At 37.4% G+C, this 22809-nt stretch overlaps 1 protein-coding gene across 2 annotated transcripts in view; it reads right to left on the reverse strand.

Annotated features, from left to right (window-relative positions):
• The window catches only part of OLR1 (oxidized low density lipoprotein receptor 1), a 51783-nt gene extending 43445 nt beyond the window's left edge, over nt 1-8338 (reverse strand). Inside the window, exons 1-5 of one of the 2 annotated variants that reach the window (XM_077170006.1) lie at nt 8226-8338; nt 5629-5727; nt 4225-4470; nt 589-728; nt 147-262 (exon numbers count right to left, since the gene is read on the reverse strand). In XM_077170006.1, the coding sequence (XP_077026121.1) occupies nt 147-262; nt 589-728; nt 4225-4470; nt 5629-5727; nt 8226-8313 (689 nt within the window). In that variant the 5' untranslated portion in view covers nt 8314-8338. The remainder of the gene's footprint in view (nt 1-146; nt 263-588; nt 729-4224; nt 4471-5628; nt 5728-8225) is intronic. The other variant, XM_077170008.1, reaches the window with a different exon arrangement.
• Between the last annotated feature and the right edge of the window lie 14471 nt (nt 8339-22809).

Here is a 22809-nt window from a genome sequence, read left to right on the forward strand (position 1 = left end):
GAAGGAAAATTCAAGAGAAGCTCTGAATAAGTAAGTGGGAATATCCCTGAGTAAGAAGGGTGAGGAAATGCTCTACTGAAAAAGGACATGGTATGGAATATGGCAGTAGCTTCATTGGTAGGTTTCACAGAGAATTGGAAACTTACAAGCTGGGCTTCCAAGGAGAACCATCCTCCCAGAGCCATGAGTCGTTGGGTTTCCTCAGAGACAGCCCCATCCAGAATGGGAAACTGGAATGGGCACTGGCTTGCTGGATGAATTCCTATGGGGAATAACATGTCTAAACTGTTAGTAGAGCCAATGTAGTGAATTCAGATTCTGAAGGTTGGTTAGCATTAGATTTACAAAACTAAAGAACCAAAAGGGATTTGGGGTATCCTGAAGATGGTTTTACAGAAAGATTTACTGAGGCTCAAATATACTATATAAACTGTCATCCAAGGTTATGCACACAGTTAGTGCAAGGCTAGACTAGAAAACAGGTATTCTCACTCTCAAATGAGTGCTCCTCCACCGAGGGTCTAAACCAGATTTATTTCCTTATAAACCAATACTCTAGCCAAACCCAGATCCAAAAAATAAACTCACCAGATCAGCTGAGCTACTTATTTTCAGCAACTGGGCATCCAAAGATCTGCAGTGTTCTTGGCTCTTTTCCCAGTCGAATGGGCCAGAGGAAAACTGGTAACAGTTTTCTTCGTGCCAGATCCAGTCTTGGGGACAAGGAACTAGGAAGTGAAACATATCTAATAAGTAAGTTATGTCTGAGCTAAAAAAGAAAATCTGCTATTCTTAAATCAATTCTTCTCTCATCCTCTCATATGCATACCATCTCTCCTTAATTAGAATTGGACCCAATATCTAAATAAGAATTAGACCCAATAATTAAATTAAAATTAAATCCAATGCCTAAATAAAGTCTCAGAGTCTTTATTTCTGCATTGTTTGAAGAAAAGCAAATAAAGCACTCTGATTTTTGTAACTAAACTTACTTCTCATTTATTATTTTCACTTCCCCTGATGAAAAGCAGGACTAGAGCTGGAAAGTAATTTTAGAATCTGATCTATTTCTTAAAGTTATGTTTATATTAGTAGAAGCAAGATTTTAGTGAATGGATATTTAATAACCATTCTATTATCAAATGTGATGCTGGTGCATTTAAAAATTTCAAGATCTTTGAATAATGGACTTTAGGCTTAAATACTAAGACTCCTGCTTCTAGATGCGCATTGTCCAATCTGGTTGTCAAGAGCCACGTGTAGCTCTCAAGCACTTTACATGTGGCTCTACATTGAGATATGCTGAAAACTTATTGTGAAAAATATAATGTAACTCAAAAAAGGAGTGTAAAGCATCCTATTGATAACTTCATACTGGTTACAGTGTTGAAATAATATTTGGAGTATATTCACTTAAATGAAATTTATTAATTTTAATTTCACCTGTTCCCTTACCCTTTTTAAATGGGGTTATCATTTAAAAATATGTATCATTACGTATGTGGCTCATATTATATTTTCTTTCATTGTTCTAGGGAGAACAATATAGTGATACTAAGTAAGGATCACTGTTTCTATAAGAATTCAGAAAAATAGTGAGAAATTTTTGCAAGGAAAATTCACAAGAAGTTCAATAAACCCAAATCTGGGCTTAGGCAATGGGCAAAATGTGCCAAGGTCCATATGTTTACAGATGTCTTATAACACCCCCCAAATCATTATATCATCATCATCATCATCATCAACACCATCAGCATTTCTTCCATGTGCTAGTCACACTTGGAATCTCTTTATTGGGAAACAAAGCCCTTTAGTCTATACACTGTGACTAAAAGGTGAAAATCCTTTAAAAGGCTACATTTTAATTTCAATTATAATTGTGGTGTAAAACAATTATATACTTTTATAAGTGTAGGTTTTATCACAGGGAAGAAAGTAGGAGGACACTGAACCATGAAAGAAATGAATGATCAAAGGGATACAGAGGCTTGGTTGAATGTACTGAATGCAAGCTACTTCTTAATCTGCCTAGACCTATGACATTATGTAAATAGAAAATATATATACATTTTCTTGGACTAAAAGGAGAGTCTAGGCAGGTTTTCCAAACTATGACAAAGCAAGAAAGACACATCTCAAAATGTGGTATTCAAATTATCTGCATTAATTGTTATTGTGTTTTTTTGTAATTGTTTACTATGAGCCAGGAACTGTTTTAAGTGCTTTAAACACATATTAACTCATCTAATCTTCATAACAATCCTGTAAGATGTTTCATTATTTTTTATTTTGCATTTGACAGAGGAATTGGGAATTTGCACCCAGTCACTCTACCTCTCAGAGTGCTAAGTTAAAGGCATTTGAGGAAAATGTTTAAAAGGCAGATTTCTCTGTGCTCCTCTGGACAGTTTGATTAAGAATCTTGGACTTAGTCTGGAACCAGCTACTTTAAGCTACTTGGGTGATATCAATGTACTCTAAAGGTCGAGAGCCACTAATTCCAGCACTAAACGTACAATGGGTTACTGTGAACACCTCACATCTTACTAGCTGGATGACCTTAAGCAAACCACACATGGTAACTTCTCGGAGATTCTTTCTTCATATCTATACATTGAGGGCAACAGACCTGTTACAAGAAAGATAAAATATGTCTCAAACTTTGGAATATTGGCATTTATTGGCATATATTGGCCATATATAATTTTATTATAATTGAGGGGTTTTTTTGATACTCTTCTCTAAGCAGCTAGATGAAAAACAGAACTTTATTTGTTTTCTTTGCTAACTGGCCTTCATCTGATACTATCAAAGAATGGAACACATTTCCTGGTACATGCTTCAGCAACAGACATATTGCTTATTATTTTTTATTAGTTATCTACACCTGGCATCTCCGTGAGATGGCTCTGAATGGTCATGATGTAGATTTAAGTTCATATAATAAATAAAGACATAATTGTTTTACAGCTCTGCCTGTGAAATAAACCACAGTTTGGTATATAGCCATGTCTGCTTATATAAATATTCTCGTCCTTGGGAATATGTGTCCTTCCTTTTAGTGTTCTTTAAAATGGTATATTCTTTTAGTTCCTTGCTAACTCCCTCCTTAAAGAGATTAAATATATGTTCAGGTGCTAAAAATTAGTCTAAAAAGTTCTGGTTCTTTTGGAAATGCAAAAGGCCCTATGAATATTGAAAGGATTTATAAGCTGCAAAACTTTATACAAAACAAAACTACCTATAATTATTATTTAACTTACCTAGATCTCAAATTTTTCATCTATAAAATGATAAATGAAAGGACGGTACTTGTGAAATTTTATATTTTTTCAAAGAGACAAATAATTGAGAGTAAGTGAACTGTACAAGCAAAGAAGCTGGAGAAATTTCTGCTTCTTAATGGCAGTTAATAATGCTGAGAATTGGTCATTCATCCTGGCACCTCCAAGGAAGGAACGTCCCTCTGAAAGTGAATATTAGTATTGTAATTCCATCTCACACTCTCCCACCCTCCCTATAGCTAAAAGTATATACCTGACTCAAATATACACTATAGATACAACTAAATAATAGAAATAGATTTCTTAATAATATCAGAATTCGTATTGTCATCTCCTTCTTACAGATTCTACCATTTCTGCCTGCCTCCTAGATTCTGGTTCCACTTACACAGCTGAGACCAGCCCAATTCTTCTCACATAAATTGACTTCCTGGACCACCACATTGTTGTCTAAACTGAAGGACAGACCTACCCCTTTCAAGCTAGTCGACTTCCATTGATTCAATATAAATTGATGTAGGAGCATACTTAAGGAAAATAGTATCGCAGAACAAAGCAAATGATGGAGGCAGAGGTAGAGACTCCCAAGGATAAAGGAGACCCCTTAGGAAAATAAATCCAAAGTTTAAGATATGTTGGAGTAGAAAGGGTTAAGGGCTTGTGGCCAGTGTTGAGGGTAGGAGGGTTCCTTTAGAAAAATCTCAAAACTAGAATGTGAAAAAGAAAGAAACTGAGGAAGAAAAACTTAAATAAAAGCCACCTAAATGTGCACTTAATAAAATCATTTATCTTAAGGATTTGGAGTAGGGGGGTGTGGAATGGGGCAGGCAGAGATTAAGTACTGCTGGTATAGAACATGATGAATGAATAATGATATGGATATCAATATGCCAATTTTGTGCCTTTAGACATTTGACATTCTACAACCTTCCTGCTGTACCTGAAAAGTTTGCTGCTCTCTTCAGCGCTTCTCGGAGATTCAGGTTCTGCTGTTGAAGCTCCATTTGCTTCTCGGAGTTCTCCTCCAGCCTCTTGGCAAGGATTTCTATCATTTCCTCAAGTTCCCTCTGTGACTCCTGGGAAGCTTCTCCCACCTGCCGCTGGGCTGAGAGCTGTCCCTCCACTACGTCTTCCTGGTGAGTAAGGTTGGTTCGCTGTTGCTTTAGGAGTGCAGATACCTGGGACCCTAAATCAGAACTGAATCAAAATTCCATTCAAATCTCCAATAAAAGTCTCCCCGTTGAAATGTGAGGAAATCAAAGAACAGAATCAAATCATCTGTTATGACAACAGACCAACTGCCTGGACATTGACTTAATTTTCTCAGAAATGAGAATTTTGAAAGTTATTCAACATTACTGCAATATTTTTCTTTTCATATCAGGAACTTCACATATGCTTGTGATCTAAAAAGTAAATTCCAGGATTTTACTTTTTTTATTGAGAGTTACACACCAGTTTTAAAAGTAATCACAATAGGGTGGAATGTGCCAGTTTGAAAGGATTTATGTACCCTAGAAAAGTGAAAAAAAAAGTAATCACAATATAAGTAGTATATCTGGGGCATAAATAAATTATAGATAATCTAAAATAGAAATCAAACAGACCCAGTAATTATTAATAGGAATTATCATTAGTGATTCGGTCTCTCTTCATGTCTTAATTCCTCTTTCATCTCTCCTCCTCAGACTTCCTAATTTTATTTGAGAACTGTGACACTTTCCCCTTTTGTGAGAAACCCACCCACAGAAATATTGTAAGTGGCTGTGTCACAAGAGTCTCAAGCTTTTTTTTTTTTTTTTGCCACAGCACATTTTAGGAAGGGTGGAGTTGAAATAAAGGTTGTGAAATCAGGGAAGCAAAAAATTTTAAGGGTCTAATATCTCAGTTCTAGACACTTGATGAGACAGTATAAAGCAGTCTCATAGCTTGAAGATTAAATGTGACCCTGTTGAAAGCTGATCCAGGCCTATTCTAAAAACTACCTGAGGTGAAGGTATTTCTCCCAATCATTAGGAAAGATCTTAGGTGTTTGCCTATTAAAGAAAAAAAAAAAGGTTTGTAACCTTGAACAACAATTGAGAAGCTAAATGACACTCCAAAGCCTTAATAACCTGGGTCCTGTACAGCTGAAATAACTCATATCTGTAACCTAAATATATAGCCAAATGAGAAGGATGATAACACCATCTTGTCCTTCTTTGCACCTCTCCTTTCACTTTTAATATTCCCCCTTTTCCTAACCAGCCATATTATAAATTTATAGTTATTATGAAACCAACTTATCAACCACATTTATAAACCCTCATGCTTGTTCCAGTCGTTTGTCTATTTCAGCACTTACATCGCACTCCCATCAATACAACGGTGGTCAATAATGCCAAGCAAATGATCCCTAGAAACACAGCTGCAGGGTGCCAGAACCGAGAAGGAAGATGATAACCTAGAGTGACAGAGGATAGAGTCAGAAAGACAGCAAAAGATGGAATAAAAGATTTCCTCTATTCATCAAACGATTCTTTGGATCCTGCCTGTAATTTGTGATTTGCATTCCTTTCCTCTCGTCCTCCCAATGGCTCTGCAAATAATTCATTGTCCGCTTTTACAGGTGAAAAATATGGACAGCTAAAGAATTTAAGTAATTTGCCCAAAGCCACACAACTGCTAAATTTAAGAACCTGGACTCAATATTAGATACCTGGCTCTAAATAACTGATTCTAAAACATGTACTTTGCTTTCATTATAATTATTCTTTAAGAAATGCTCAATCCAGCTTGTCTGGGTCAACTTCATCCAGAGTGTAGAGTCTACTGTGTTTAGTACATACCACATGCATACACACACACACACACACACACTTCTTGTGTTTTATAAATAAGATACCATAAACTAATGTCAGATGTCAGGTAAGTAAATTTTAGCTAGTTAATCAACTGAAATTGCCTTAAAAAATCATAAATATAATTATGTGTTACTCAGTTTTTATTCACTAAAATTGCATCTTGTAACAGGGATTATTGACCATAGAGATAGTTTCACACCAACTTTGACCTTGCTGCTACAAAAAGAACAGATAATGTCACCATTGTTATAAAAACAAATAAATCATATAGCTCACAGGTATATGAATATCTAATTATGTGTCCCACCACTTAAAAAGCCTAGATACCACTGGGTCAGTAGAAAACACCTCATCCAATGTATTTAGACTCCCCTTCTTGTGAGAAAAGCAAAGTAAGGTGTTGATGCTGTTATCCTTCTGATGTAAAGGAAGACACTGAATGGTTCAGTGACTTGCCTAAGATGACATGAGAGCTAACATCCAAACCCAAGACTTAGACCCAATTATCAGAAACTGCATAATTTGGAACATTGCCTCAGAAAATTCCCAATGTGAATGAAGTTCGGATTCAAGAAAGTTATTGAACTCCTAAAGTTGGTACAGAAATAGAGCTATAGTTGTATCTTTTGCTAATAATTATTTAATCCTGGCCTTGGGGACAAAGGTCACTGTATAAATCTTTTAACAATATTTCCCTCTGGACAGTATTCATCCTGCAATAGAAAAGACTAGATATGCCTGCCACTCTTGAGTTATGAAACTCCTAAATCTTTAGAAGAAACCTACAGGACCCACACCTGGGGAGGGAAGGTCCCTGTTCCTGTTTTTTACAGGCTGTTGTTTGTTCTGTCTCCTTGCTAGACAGAGACCATTAATCCAACTGACCCCCTCACTCCCATTAATGTTTGTCTAATAAGAAAGCAATCACATACTTTGCAATAGGTAACTGATTCAACCAGGGCTCTGAGGGAAAATTTCATATGTGAAGTAAAAATCTGGTCCTCAATATTTACTGCATGAATGAAGAATGACTAGCCAAATGGCCAGTGTCAACTTGCAGCCCTATAAATGCCAACACTGTTTTCATCTCACCTTAGTTCATCAGCTCAAATGTTAAATCATATGATGCTCACATTTATTTTCCCTAAGGAGAGAAATTTCTTTCTTGTTTAAGGAAACATAGTCTGGAATTCTTTTATACAAATTCCTGACAATAGACGTCTGTCTTCCCCTTCTTGTGTTTTGCTCCTTTTTCTGAGAATGGATATATCACAAAAGGCAATTTATTAAAATTGCCTGTGGAATTAGCATTATAATTTATACTCAGGCAGTTTAAGTTATATACGTAAAGCAGAAATTATTTTATTTTTCAGGGAAATGGCACACAATGAAGTATAATTTTTGCTAAACCATTCTGAATATCACTTACTCTGCTTTGCATAATTCAAATGATATTTCAGGTTTTTGAAATGCCTCATAGACCTCTATTCTAAAAAGTATCATTATACACTGGGTGGATTCAAGTTTTACTGAGACTTGGGTGGATTGGATTCTGGATGGACCGGAGTTTGTGGTGCAATTGTAGCTCCATCACTTACTAGCTGCATGACATTGGGTAATTAAATTAATCCTCCTGCTCCTCAGTCTTCTCTTTATAAAAAGGATATAATAATAGTACAGATTTCAAAATGTTATTGTGAACATTCACAGAGATAACGCTTATAAAGTGAAAAGCAAAGAGCGTAGCCTCAACCAAATTCTCAATAAAAGTTAATCTTCATCATCTCTAACATCATCAATCATATCAAGTTAATCCATTCATCATCATCGTCATTATATTCTACTTATGTTTCTTTTAAGTAAAGGTTATTAATTCTATAACATTTTCCCATTCTTAGGTCTTTAGGTCTTTTTTTTTTTTGCATGGGCAGTCTCCGGGAATCAAAACCGGGTCTCCGGCATGGCAGCTGAGAACGCTGCCGCTGAGCCACCGCTGCCCGCCCTCTTTAGGCCTTTTAATCCCATTATTAAATGAATTTACATGCTTAAGCTACCAATGGGATTCTTTCCCTGTACACATTTATCTACCTGTAAATACCTTTAGATTTCTCTCCATCCAGCTTCTGATCAGGCTGATCCTTCATGGTCTTGATCTTGCAATCATCACAAGTCATTTCCAAATTCATGCCAAGGAAAGTGAAGCAGTCAAGGACTTCAACAAACTAGCAATGTGTGAGCTTCAGCTGGAGTATTTCAATAGTCGCTGTTATCTAGAAGAATGACTCAGTCATTGGTATGAGGAAGGGGAGGTTTTGCTTCATACTGGGAAACTAGCTGACACAAATTCTTGTCTGTTGCAGGTGAGGAAAGTGGTGCTTCTGAGTATTTCAGGATATTTCACTAAGCAATTTATGAAAGGGAAAGTATTTTCTATAACAATGAGATGAGAGATATTTTACCCACTCTTTACATAAGGAAACATAAATTCAAAGAGAATAAATCATAGTCATTCAAATAGGTGGAAGAGTGCCGGTAGACTAGATAGATTTTATAATGCCAGTGTTTATTTGTTTCACTATAGAAAAGACTGTCTTGATATGATGTCTTCCATGAGTCACACATTTAAAAAAAAATTTTTTTTAATTTTTATTTTTTATTTATTTATTTTTTCGCATGGGCAGGCACCGGGAATCGAACCCGGGTCTCTGGCATGGTAGGCAAGAACTCTGTCTGCTGAGCCACCGTGGCCCACCCTAAAAATTTGTTTTGACTGGAATAATCATCAATAGACTTAGGAAATTTGGGGTGAGTCACATATGACTCTTATTTCCAGCCATAACATGTTGATAATTTAAAACTTAGTTGGTGGTACTATTAATATAGGAGCAGAGAACATTTTGCAGCCAAATAGAGCTAGTTTTAAATCTTTCCTTTGTTATTCCCTTCACCTATAATTTGGGGGGACTAGTAAACACTCTGAGCCTATGTTCTTGTCTATAAAATTGGGAATAATGCCCACTTGATAATGTCCCTATGGGAATTCAAAAGAAATATTGACCATAAAATAAGATTAGCACCATATTGTAACTAAGAAGTTGGGAATTAACAAATGATTATGACTATTAAATTATTATATAGACATTTCCTTTTACTTTCTAAGTGTATTAAAATGGACAGGGAAATACCTGAAATCTCTGAACTGTATTTCATCTGCCTTGATCTCTGATAATGATTGGTATAGCCTTTATCTTGTGCCCTTGTGATTATAAAAACCTTGTGGCTGACCCTCATTTGTACCCATTTATCTAATTTTAAGACTTTTAGGACCTTAGAGTCTTGTGATCAGTGAAGACAGCCCCTTATGTTTATTAATGAAGGTCAGCCCAAAACTAACCACCCCCCAAGTTCAAAGTTATCTTGATAACTGAAGCTGAAGCTAACCCAAATGGGCCGCCTGACATGTGCAGTAGTTTAGACTGTAACCTACAAGTCACCTGTACCTCACCAAAATATTAAAAATTATGCCCATCATAGTATTAAGGCCACCATTTTCTTACATACTTTCTGTGACTAGGCATATAATCAATCTATCCATGTTTAATCATTAAATCATCTCTAATCACATCATCTGGAGCCATTGGGTTCATTATCCTAAAACCTGCCCATCTTTCAATGCTATAAAACTTTCAGAACTACTGCAGTTTGCAGGGGACAGATTTGGGGCCAGTAGCCTATCTGATCTCCTGCTCATGCCCAGCAATAAACTTTTCCCTCTCTTTGAAATCCTGGTGTCTTGACTGGTCATTTGAGTGCACAGACAAAAGAATCCACTGCCTTTGTCTAAAAACAATGTGACAACTCGGTGGGACCAAAAGGTCCTCAGAAGCAAGAAAGCCTTATGTCTGAGGCTCTCAGGCCCTGGAAGAACAGGTAAGTGCAGAGACCAAGCCTTTCGTGGCTGTTAGTCTGGATGCTCAGCAGCCAGGTTTTCTCTGTTCTGCCAGCATTCCACACTCTGCTGGGACCTTGAGAAGCATCGAAGAGAGAAATGGCTTCTAGTTCCATGTCTGGACATCTGACTAGGTGACTGGGTCATCAAGGTAGAAGTGGACTGGAGTATTAACTGGGTGGTTTGAGTCCCCTGGACCTGGCTTTAAGGTCCAATCCTCCTTCCAAATTTTTTTTCCACCTTTACTCTGACCTCTATACCTTTCTGTTTTCTAGGTACTATGCTGTACGCAGTTTGAAGCCCTTTTCTAAATTTGTCTGTTTAGTACACTCCTAGAAAATAGTAATCCAACAATTAATTGGTATTTAATGAAATTAAGTGCACCTGTTTAAGTGCTAGCTGGTGTGTTACTTAGGTATAGTGAGTGTTTAATGCTTGTTTAGTTGTTAATCAGTGTTTTAAGCATTTAATGTCTGTTTATTAATTAACGTGTTTGGTGTGTGTTACTCAAATATAGCAAGTGTAAATTGGTGTGCTATCACATTTACACTACCCAAATGTTCTAACTGGTTATTGACTATGAAAGCTCTTTAAAATGGGAAGTTATAATTCTAATAGCATTCCTGAGTATAGCCTTCTGGACTGCAACTTGAATAATTGGGGACATTTTAGTTATAAGCCTATGAAAAAAACAAAACTTAGTTTATTTCTGTAACACAGTCTGGCCCCAATTTAATTTAGAATCAGGAGAGAAATGACCTGAGAATGGCTCCATAGAAAAGAGTATTATATTACAGTTAGAGCTGCTCTGCAAAAGAGATAAGAAATGGGGTGAGATGGTGTATGTTCAATCCTTTATTTGTCTCTCCCAGCAATTGATGTTGATGGGAAAAGGTAACATTTTATCTGTAAAGGTAAGTGGAGAAAAGAAAAATGTTCTCCCTGATTCAAGTCTGGAGGAGTCACAAGAAGCTTTATTAACTCCATCATCTGTTCCACGTCCACGGTATAACAAAGGGACCAACAGATCAGGAAAGGAGGAAGATCTCCTATCTCTTCCTCATCCTCTTCAGTATCTCCCTTACTTAGAGGGAAAAGAGCCTGGAATAGAAACAGCCTTCCCCTCCCATACCTGTCAGAGTAGTCAATTCAGCTGGGGCTGCTCTCTAAAATCAGCAGCAGAGCTCTGGGAAAAACTTCTATCCCTCTGGAGTAGACAAACAGGAGGCCCAAGAAGATGTATGCATGTGCATACCCCATTCTCCACACCAGAGAATTTTTTCTGTATTGTACTAAGTGTGGTATGAACAGTCTCCAATAATCTAACAAACCCAGGAATGCCATTAATTGTTTGTGAGTATAGGTGGTGGGATAATTCTGTACTTTGTCAGCCACAGAAGAAGGAATAGCTTTAGTCTTACCCGACCAGACAACACCCAACAATTTGACAGAGCATCCAGGCCCCTGTAATTTGTCTCCGTTTGCTGCCCATCCCCAGCTTTCAAGGTGGGTCACCACTGTGCTAGAGGCAGTTTCTAGTTCTGGAAGAGAATTAATGGTTAGCATGACATCATTAATGTAATGAAACAGGGTCACATTTTTTGGGGGGGGGTGTTCCATGCTTTTAGATCTTGTGCCACAAGTCCATGGCAAACAGTGGAACTGTGTGAAGGTACCTCTGAGGTAGCATAGTGAATGTCCATTGTTGTCCTCCCCACGTAAATGCAACTAGACCAAAGAAAGCACAGGTATGGACTGAGACATGAACTTTATTATAAGAATTTACTTAAGTGAAAGAAGGAAGTCAGTCAGGGAATCAAACTGCTCTGATGGTGGTGACCAATACAGAGGCCAGGGTGAAAGTGTTCCACAATTAGGCAGGAATCAACAGGGCCAGTTATAGGGGCACAAGACAAAGAGAGATTATAAATTAACAGAGAGCATGATTCCAGGAAGGGAGAGTAGGGTATAGATTAACATTTTTACGCAGAGAAGGATCTGGTTTCTTGCATACATTGATCATCTGTACATTCTTCCTTTGTAAGAAGGTTAGCTTAAATATTAACTGACCCAGGTCATGCACGTAGCTGCATGCTTTAGAGTTTCGCAAAGACTAAGGTAACTGCTTGGCCCCTGGGCTCCCACACCAGGCATCCTAAATGAATACTGGTTTGTGCAAGATCTCCATGCTATTAATCACATTGCAGAAAACACTGACCCTGTGATGCCAAATCCACACACCTTACTTACTACATTATCTGGAGAGCTCTGTTGGTTCACTGCCTCAGGTTTGAAAAGTGTCTTTTACTGCAGACCCCTTGATCCAGAATCTCAAGAACTTTTTGCTTTTGAATAGGAAGATTGCATTATTAATATAAAACAACAATATTGTTGCACTCTTCTCCAACAAGTGTTTAAAAATGTTCCCACAATATTTGGAGAAGTGTTCAAGTTTTAAGGAATTACACTTACAAGAAGGAGCATTACTACACTATATAGATGATATCAATTGCAAGTCATCCCCAAAAGGCATCAGATAAGAACACTATTCAAATTCTGAATTTCTTAGCAGATCAAGGTTGCAAAGCCTCAAAGAGAAAAGCCTAATTTTCACAAGAATCAGTGAAATATTTAGGTTTTGAATTATCCCGAGGACAAAGAAATCTGTTGCCAGAACAGAGAGAAGCCTTAGCCTGAGAAGCCCAGCCACTTGCAAAAAAGCAGCTTCAAGGGGTCTTAGGGAAGACAGGATTCTGTAGAATCTAGATACCTAATTCTGGACTCCTAACGAAACCCTTTTAAATCCTTGACAGGATCTGAGCAAGAACCTCTAAATTGGACTGCTGAATGTAAAAATGCCTTCCAGAAAATAAAAAGAGAACTTACAACAGCCCCAGCTCTAGGCCTCCAAGACCCAAGAAAATACTTTGACCTTTTCATACGTTAAAGGATTAGATTAGGAGTGCTTACTCAAAATTAGCAGCTTGCTCCAGTATTTCCTAATGCTAGACAGATGTCCTGTGGCCTATTTTTCTAAACAGTTAGACAGTACTATCCAAGGATGGCCAGTCTGGCTAAGGGCTATAGCAGCCACCTATGACATTCTCAAAGAAGCTGAAAAATTCACTTTAGGGCAACCCATCACTGTGCATACACCATATATGTATTGTCATTGTTAGAACAGAAAGGTCGATATTGGCTCACCACTGGACAGTTAGGTAAATACCAAGCAATTCTACTACATAATCCTAATATCAAACTAAAATCTTCATAAAATTTATGCCTAGCTACCTTACTTCAAAATAAGAAGGGGAATCGATGCATGATTGCTTGTAAATAATTGATGAAGTCTATTCCAGCCACCCGGATTTAGTAATCAACCTTTAGATCATACAGACATTGAGATGTACATTGATGGAAGCAGCTTCATGGAAAGAGGACTTTGAAAAGCCAGGTTTGCGGAGGTAACTCTACAAACGGTTCTAGAGAGAGGGACCCTTTCACCAGGTATGTCTGCAGAATGGGCAGGACTTATTGCACTCACCCGAGCTCTACATGTGGGAAAGGGACAGCAGATAAACATATACATAGATTCTAAGCATGCTTTTCATACAGTTCATGCTCATGGAGCCATCTGGAAGGAAAGAGGACTCTTAACATCTAGTTAAAAAAAAAATTAAACATGCAGACATGATCTTAGCATTATTAGAAGCAGTGATGATGCCTAAAGAGGTTGCCATAATACATTGCGAGTTATCAGAAAGGAGACACGGACTCTGTAAGAGGCAATTGATGGCAGGATTCTGAAACAAGAGCAGCAGGCAAATTAAAACCTCCATCCTCATTGTTGGTACTTTCTCTGATACCAGATATATGAAGCTAAAAATCTTTTCTCCTCAGTATTCAGCCCACAATTTGTTGAGAGCAAAAGTGTGGGGCTTTGACTATAAAGAAATAAATGCTAATTCTCAATGAAACATCCCACACAAAAGAACAGAGGAAGGATGGATTTATAATGAATATGGAATAATTCTTATTTCCAAACACTTAATGGAAAGAGTTCTTACTTATTTACATCAAAGCACTTACTCTGGAAGGATGTCATGCATCAAGTGGCTAAAAAATTGTAGTATAGAATCAAAGATGCAACAAAAAAAAAATTTTCAGAAAATAGGAAAAAACTGCTTAACTTGCACTAAAAACAGTCCTAAACCTGGGCCTCCATATCTTCATGTTTTTGTAGATACATTTACAGGGTGATAGAGGCCTTTCCATGCAGGACAGAATGAGCCTCAAAAATGACTAAGGCACTCCTGAAGGAAATAATCCCATGGTTGACTCCCATTTTTAAAACAACATGATAAGGCAGAGCAGGGGGGTTGCTTTTACATCAAAAATTTCACAGGAACTGTCAGAAGGACTGCATACTTTGGAAATTACACATGTCTTAGAGACTACAATCTACTGGGAAAATACAGAAGATGAATCATATCCTGAAGGACATGGTAATAAAACTCTGCAAAGAGACTAATCTCTCATGGGACAAGGTACTCCCAGTAGCTCTGATGTGGGTGAGGGTAGCACCCAGAAGCAGGCTCCTTTTGAGCCCATATGAAATAGTATTCTGGAGACCATGCCTAAAACAAGGTGGTGTGTGCACCTGGACTGATTAAAAGCGATTCACTGCTATGCCTGAAATCAGCTCTCTTTTCCTATAAATGTTCCTGTATATCAAGACCAATTGGAACCATAATGGGAAGGTCTCTATGAAATCATATTTACAACTTCTTCTTCTGTCAAATTGATGGAGTGAAACCATGGGTACATCATGGTAGGATAAAAATAGCACCCTCTAACAAGTTTTTCTCTCCTGGCCTCTCTCACAGGGCAACTATTGAGAAAAAGACTGCTGAGAATCCTGAAGAAGGAGAGGAAACTGACAAATTTCTGGGAGGCAGAAATCAATACATAGCCCTAGAAGACTTAAAATACATCTTCAGAAAAACAGATAAGAAATTATAAATATTAACATATTGATTTTCATCTGAGCACTAGGAAGTATATTAAAAAAACTTTATAAATGTGTGTGCTGCCGAAAGGATAAAACATCTTCTTTTTGTTTGTTTGTTTGTTTGTTTTGTTTAGGCACTGGAAATTGAACCCAGGTCCCCAGCATGGCGGGCGAGAACTCTGCCTGCTGAGTCACTGTGGCCTGCCCAAAACATCTTCTTTTATAGCCAAATAGATAGATTACTATACAGAATCATCAGATTTCTCCTGACATGTACTTTTGGCATATCCCTGTTTTTTTATCTATGCTACAGCATAGCCCAAGGAGCTGATATATTATCAAACATTATTTTCTTACAATGGGCACACTCCTAAGCAGCTTCTGTGATTCCATCTTAATGCTAGGTATGGTAGATTAAGGCAGAGAGCCCCACTCTGTTAGTTACAGCAGAGCTACTTACAACACAATCCTTTCAGTACAAGGAAAATGGGATGGTTGGCTCCAGAGCAATGTTTCCAAACCAAATACTACAGAAGGTGACCGGTTTGGGACAGATTGGGTTAACAGGCCTGATGTTTGCTGAGTAGCTCCAAGCACTCAATGGTTGCCTCCCGGTTGGGTAGGCAGATGCAGTTTAGGATTAACCTGGGTTCAAGGAGGTATTCATAAATCTCTACCATCAAGAGCAAATCTATCATTATAAAAAGCTCGATGGGCCTGATCAGTATTTCATCAACATGCTCACCTAGCTGCTATATTTCTGCCTTCGCTAGGCACAGAAGTTGTTATACTTGGGATAGAGGCACTGAATAATTTGCACAAGCCTTGAATGACAGCCTCAACAGTTTATTTCTTTTAAATATTGAAGTGACCCTAATGCATAAAGCAGTACTACAAAATTAAACGGCTTTAGATGTCTTGACAGCTTTGCAAGGAGGGGTATGTGCTATAATAAAAACTAAATGTGTACCTATATACCTGATGAATCTGATAATGTAACTAAAGTGTTAAAACATACAAAAAATCAAATTAATGCCATAGACACTAGCTCCACCTCCTTCAGCATATTTGATTTATTTAGCTGACTTCCTTCAAGAATAGGATCCTGGTTTTGTTTGGTATTATGAGCAGGACTAATGATACTACTAAAAATTGCAAGCATGCTGATCTTTAAAACATGTCTCTGTCTCTTATCCCAGTCCTGCCATAATTGAAATATAGGAAAAGCCTTAATACTCCAGAAAAAAAGCATGAAATTAAAGAATTAGTGCAACTGCAATCTAAGAAGTTCCATTCCCCCAACCCTTAGGGTTGATACTCCTCTGTCAGCTGGAAGTAGCCACAGTGGTCCCTATCCAAGATATTCACAAGATTGGGGGATGGTCAAATGATAGGGAGGAGTTGAAACTGAGAAGTTAGGAATTAACAATGATTATGATTATTAAATCATTATATAGACATTTCCTTTTACTTTCTAAAGTGTATTAAAATAATAGACAGAGTGAAATACATGAAGTGTCTGACCTGTAACCCAGCTGCTTTGATCTCTGATAATGATTATATGATATTTATCTTGTGTCCTTGTAATTGCAAAACCTTACGACTAACCCTCATCTATATCCATTTAATCCACTATAATCTGGTTGCCCTGATCTTTGATGATAGTATAACCTTTATCTTGTGCCGTTGTGATTATAAAAATCTTGTGGCTGACCTTCATTTGTGCCCATTTATCCAGTGTTTTAGAGTCTTGTGATCACTAAAGACAGCCCCTAATGTTTATTAATGAAGGGTCTTGGGGTCAGCCCAAAACTAACCCTCCATCCCAAGTTCAAGGTCATCTTGATAACTGAAGCTGAATCTAACCCAAATGGGCCTGCCTGACATGCACAGTGGCTTAAACTTTAACCTACAAGTCACTTATGCCTCATTATACATTAAAAATCATGCCCATCATCATATTAAGGCCCCCATTTTCTTAGATATGTTCTGTAATTAAGCGTATAATCAATCTGTGCATGCTCAATAATTAAACACCTGTAATTGCATCATCTGGGGCCATTGTGCTTATTATGCTAAAACCTGCCCATCTTTCAATGCTATAAAGCTATTAGAATTACTGCAGTTCAAGGGGACAGATTTGGGGCTAATAGCCCATGTGATCTCCTTTCATGCCTAGCAATAAACCCTTTCTCTCTTTGAAACCCTGGTGTCTCAGGAATTGATCTTTTGAGTGCACAGGCAAAAGAATCCACCATCTTTGTCCAGTAACAATAGCCAAAATGTCATAAAAACTCAACAAGTAATAGTTATTACTGTTGGCAGTACTTATATACAATGCAATTAAATTGCCCAACAAAGCATACATTTAAGTCCTAATCTATGATTGTCTGAAATCACAAAGTCTCTTCTAGAGGTTCCCATGAGTATATCTATATGTATTTACTGACAGAATCCTCACCTATTTTCCCTTCACCATCTCCACACTCTTTTAAACAGAAAAGAAATGTCTCTTTGCAGTTAAACTTTTTTTTTCCTTTTAATCCTTATCTGTTAGCAATACCTGCTGAAGTAGCTATAGGTAAAATGATATGATTCTGCGATTTACTTTAAACTACTACAAAAATAAAGCTGGAAATGGGACTGAAAAATTAAAATAAATAAAATATCTAAGAAACTATTAGAAAAAAGTCACCAATATTGACAGTTTGATTAGGATTTCATTTCCCTCTTCCTCCCTGTTTCCTGTGTTCTTATCTTCTGTGTAGGTTATCTAAGAACAAACTGGAAATAGTCTTTCTGACATTTAAAATTTTATTCCAATCACATAGTTAAAACAAAGAAATAGAAACCAGGCAATCTAGAGCAAATATCCTAGTCAAATCAGCTTGTAGCAAATCAGTGTCACTTTAATTGCTCAAGTCCCACCTACCTCCCCTAATTGTGAGAAGCATGAACTTGTTTGGATACATTTCTGTATTCTGCACAGTGACCTGTATTTCTGCACAGAAATTAGATCTCATAAAATCATTTCAACAATGAATACTGAATTAATATCAAAACTTATATTTTGATACAAATACTGAATTAATATCAAATTAATGTCATTAATGAAAATGACACCCCAAAATCTCCCACAGTGATGCTGTTATTTCAGACCCCGTTCTAGTTTGCTAGCTGCCAGAATACAACACACCAGAGATGGATTGGCTTTTAATAAAAGGGGATTTATTTCATTAGTTCTTCAGAGGAAAGGCAGCTAACTTTCAACTGAGGTTCTTTCTTATGTAGGAAGGCACAGGGTAATCTCTGCTGGCCTTCTCTCCAGGTCTCTGGGTTCCAACAACTTTCCCCGGGGTGATTCCTTTCTGCATCTCCAAAGGCCTGGGCTGAGCTGCCAGTGTTGAGATGAGGTATGCTGAGCTGCCTGGGCTGTGCTACGTTGCTCTCTCTCATTTAAGCATTAGCCAATTAAATCAAACATCATTCATTACAGCAAGCACACCTCTTAGCTGACTGCAGATGTAATGAGCAGATGAGGTTCACATACCATTGACTCATGTCCACAGCAACAGAACTAGGTACCACCACCTAGCCAAGTTGACAACTGAATATAACTACCACAGACCTCAATATTCCAGTGGATTAAGATGAGACCCTTATGGGGTGGGGGGTGGAGGGTATGTGATAACTGTATTTTCTGGATGATTTTTCTGCAATACTACAACCTCTCTAACAAAAAAAATTTTTAAAGATGAGACATTTAGATACAACTGATGAAATGGACATGGTATATATTTCATGTGAGCATGTCACATCCTAGTATCTTTTTCAGTTTGTTGTAGGAAGAAGTGCCTGAGAAGGTTATACGTGACTATATAGTTAAAACACACCAAATATATAGACAGCACCAGAAAGAACTGCACTCTTTAGATAAGGCTTACAATTTAAGCTAGATTTCTCAGACTTCTGAAACCTACCTCCCATTCACTCAAGAGACCAAAGAGAGCAGGATCATCCATTGTCCTTTGGAGCACAGAATGCTCACTAAGCGATCCAAAATGTGATGATGAGCCCTAACTATCCCCCCATTCTCTTCAAATATAGTTCTTTTTTATTTTTCCTTAAAAAACTCCTTTCTACTCAACATCTACACCTAGGATTGCCATCATTTTTTTCTTCTGCTCTTCATTTACATACTTTAACAGTGCAAATTGTTGTTTTGCAATTCAACTAGATTAAAAAAACACTTAAAAATAAGGATGGGGTGTGAGGGTAGTTCAATGGTAGAATTCTCACCCACCATGTAGGAGACCCAAGGTTCCACTCCTGGCCCATTCACTTCCCCCGCCAAAAATTCAACAAACGGTTCTGCAATAACAGGATGGTCACATGGATAAAAGATGAAATGTGACCCCCAGCATACAGCATATAAAGAAAAAGAAAAGGATGTATCTCCTTCTAAAAAGGATCTGATGAGGCTTTTTCCTACCAACCGTGCCCTACCATATAAATAGTGTAATACTCTACAAACAGTAATCTCTTATGATACTTGAGTTTCTTGGCTATGATGACATCACCTTACAGTCTACATTCAATTTTTAAAATACAAAGAAATTTAAGGACACTTTATCTTATCTTTCATTTTGAGAAAGTGGAACAAGAGCCTGAAATATTTAAGGGGTTTGCTGACCATCGTTTTTCTATCTGGTGCCAGACATGAACTCAGTTATAATAAAAAACATAGGTAGCATCTTCTAAGAGATATTTTAATTGCAGTAATGAGTCTCTCTGTAAAGGATTCAATGAGAGACTTCGTGGATCACCAAGGTGGAGAGTATTCACTTCATAATAGACTTTAAAAGTACAAAGTGAGGCAGAGAACACCCACATCAGGACTACCCTTAAATTTCATCTTCACTTTTCCTCAAAACAGAAGTTCATATTTAGGAACCACAGAATGGAGAGTTTGGAAGCCAGAGAAATCACCATCTTCTGTGTGACTAGCCCCTCAGCATTGACATTTTCTGCCTTTCTCTAGCCAAACCTAATAGAAGCACATGGGTTCCTGCTCCTGTTTTTAAAGATGCATGGGCATGGTTTCTATAATCATTGCATTGCTTCCATCATCCTTGTCTCACAGTTTTGTGTAACCTTCTCCTGTTAAGTGTGCACGGGATCTGTGATGTGCTGCTAACCAGTGTTATCTGAGAAAGCTGGTGAAATGTATGTGATCACATAAATGTGATTACATAAGGATGCAGCACCCATCTTGTCAGAATCTCTCTCTCTTTCTCTATCTCTTGCTGGCTTTAAAGAAGCAAGCTGTAATGATCCTGTAGCCACAAAGAAATGGATTCTTTGTGCTAACAACCTGTGGCAGCTTAGAAGCAGATCTTTCCCCAGTTGAGTCATCAGGTGAAATGCAGCCCAGCAGACACCTTAGGTGAAACCTCATCAGATCCTAAGCAAGGGATCATCAGATCCTAATTAAGCTGTGCCCAGATTCCTGATCCACAGAAACTGTGAAATAATTAATATGTGTTGCCTTATATGGCCACAGGTATTTTTTTATATAGTATATATAGTATATATATATATAGTATATATATATATATATATATATATATATACTGTATATATATATATACAGTATATAAATAGCCCTGTGATTAAACTTAATCCCCTTGTCTTATAAAAATTCCTTAAATCAAATCATCTTACTGTACTTTCAATGACTCTGCAGTTGCCACTACTTGGTTCATAAGACAGAGACATTTCCAGTAGTTGCAAGATGGATCTAGCTTCTTTCACCATGTTTTCTATTTTTGAAGCCATAATTGTGGCCCACCTTACTTGCTTAGCTCTTTGAAGCTGGAACTTGATGCCTCAGAGTGATAATATCTTGACCTTTATTTCATTGAGATGCAGAGAGGAAGGAAAACCAAGGTGGGTCACATGACCTATGCAAGGTCAAAAAGAGGATAATCAAAGGAACCAAAAATAAGCAATTATTTAACCTTGTTATAGCTGTTGTATAACAATTCCCTGAAGCTATAGGTGAAAAGGTCTGTGTACATGCACTTCCATCCGTTCCACTCCAAGTCCTTAACAACCTGGGTGTAAGCTAATGATTCACAAGTTTAATGGAATTGCAACAGAATTGTGTAGGATTATAATGAGATCCTTCCCCACTACCCTACTACCTGCCCATTTCTACCATCTGTCCATGAGCTAAATGGTAGACCCTCCTCAGTCTTTCCACTGGAATCTTCTTTCCTGTCTCATTATATCCTACATGGAGGCTTTGATAGGAACTGAGCTTGAATGCAAACTGCCACAAGACATACTCACTTCCATTAGGAAAAGAAGTTACATTACCCTAGCCTTCATTTCCCAAGAGAATAATCTGGTGGGGGGGGGGGGAATGTGAAAATACTAATTCTTTAATAAAGAAATCACAAAGAGGTCAGTGAAAGAATTTTATTTTGTTCAAACCTTTCAGGAAGCTGGAGAGCAAACAATGATGGTGATCACAAGACAGGGAAATGCAATGAAGAAAATGAACTCTTGTTAATTGGCAAACCTGTTCGTGCAGGTAAGGGCTGGCTTGACTGAGAGAAAAATCCAGGCTAGCATGGGAAAATATTCAAGAGTTGGAATATTGGAAAACTAAAATATCTGGAGGGGGCATTGGTATAAAACCAACATGTCAAGGGCCATCTGTTATGAAGCATATTGGAGGTGAAGGTCACTGGTAAAATTGAGTGGAAATCAGGATAATCTAACACTTAAAAAGTACTTGCTATAATATCAGGGAAATGATATGCTTTTTCACACATATTAACTTATTGAATATTTACACCCCATATTATATAAGATGAAATTGAGCCAACAAAGAAATGTAATATCTTACTCAAGATCACAGAGTTAAGTGACAAAGAAGGTATTTAAACCCAGGCAACCTAGCTAGTCTTGGACTTGATGGTCTACTATCTGGTTGAGAAGAGAAAGAGAAAGAGAAAGGAAAAATTAATGATGCTTCTTATGTACATAGAATTCTGAATAGAAACATTCTATTCAAAGCACTTCCAAGCCTCTGATTGTATTTTCTCTTCAAAACAACATCAAAGGCAGGTCAAGGGGTATTTCCTGCTCCTGTTTTATGAATGGGAAATTTTAGGGCTGGAGTGCTTCTATAATAATTTAATGGTGGACCAAGACTAGAGTTCTGCTCTTCTTGTCCTTTAAATATCTTCCATTTTATCAAGCTCTCTGCTAAAATTTGTAAAACACTCTTTACCCTAACCCTAACTACTTTACTTTTTTGAGAAGAATACAAGCACTTATCTAGTTGTGTAGCTGACAGAGTTTGAATCACCAGAATCCTAACAGGCTACTCTCCTACTATTTGATTTCCTTAATTGAGAAAATAAAAATTTCATATTCTCCCTTCTCACATCATATTTTCATCTGTGCAAGGATGCTTAGAGTGGGATCCATTCTACACATCTCCCCTTAAAAATCACTGGTGTTTTTAGACTTTCAGAGTGAGAAATTATCTGAAAGATGGTTTTGTTCAATAATTATGAGACAGCTACATCCCTGTAAAGTATCACCTTTGACAAGCTCAAACTAGCCTTTGTGCAAAGTGCTATGATAGCTGATATCCATTTTATGATCAGTCGTTAAAATTTTCTCATGAAATACTTTGCATTAAGT

The sequence above is a fragment of the Tamandua tetradactyla genome, chromosome 7 (assembly GCF_023851605.1).
Source record: "Tamandua tetradactyla isolate mTamTet1 chromosome 7, mTamTet1.pri, whole genome shotgun sequence".
Classification (NCBI taxonomy): domain Eukaryota; kingdom Metazoa; phylum Chordata; class Mammalia; order Pilosa; family Myrmecophagidae; genus Tamandua; species Tamandua tetradactyla.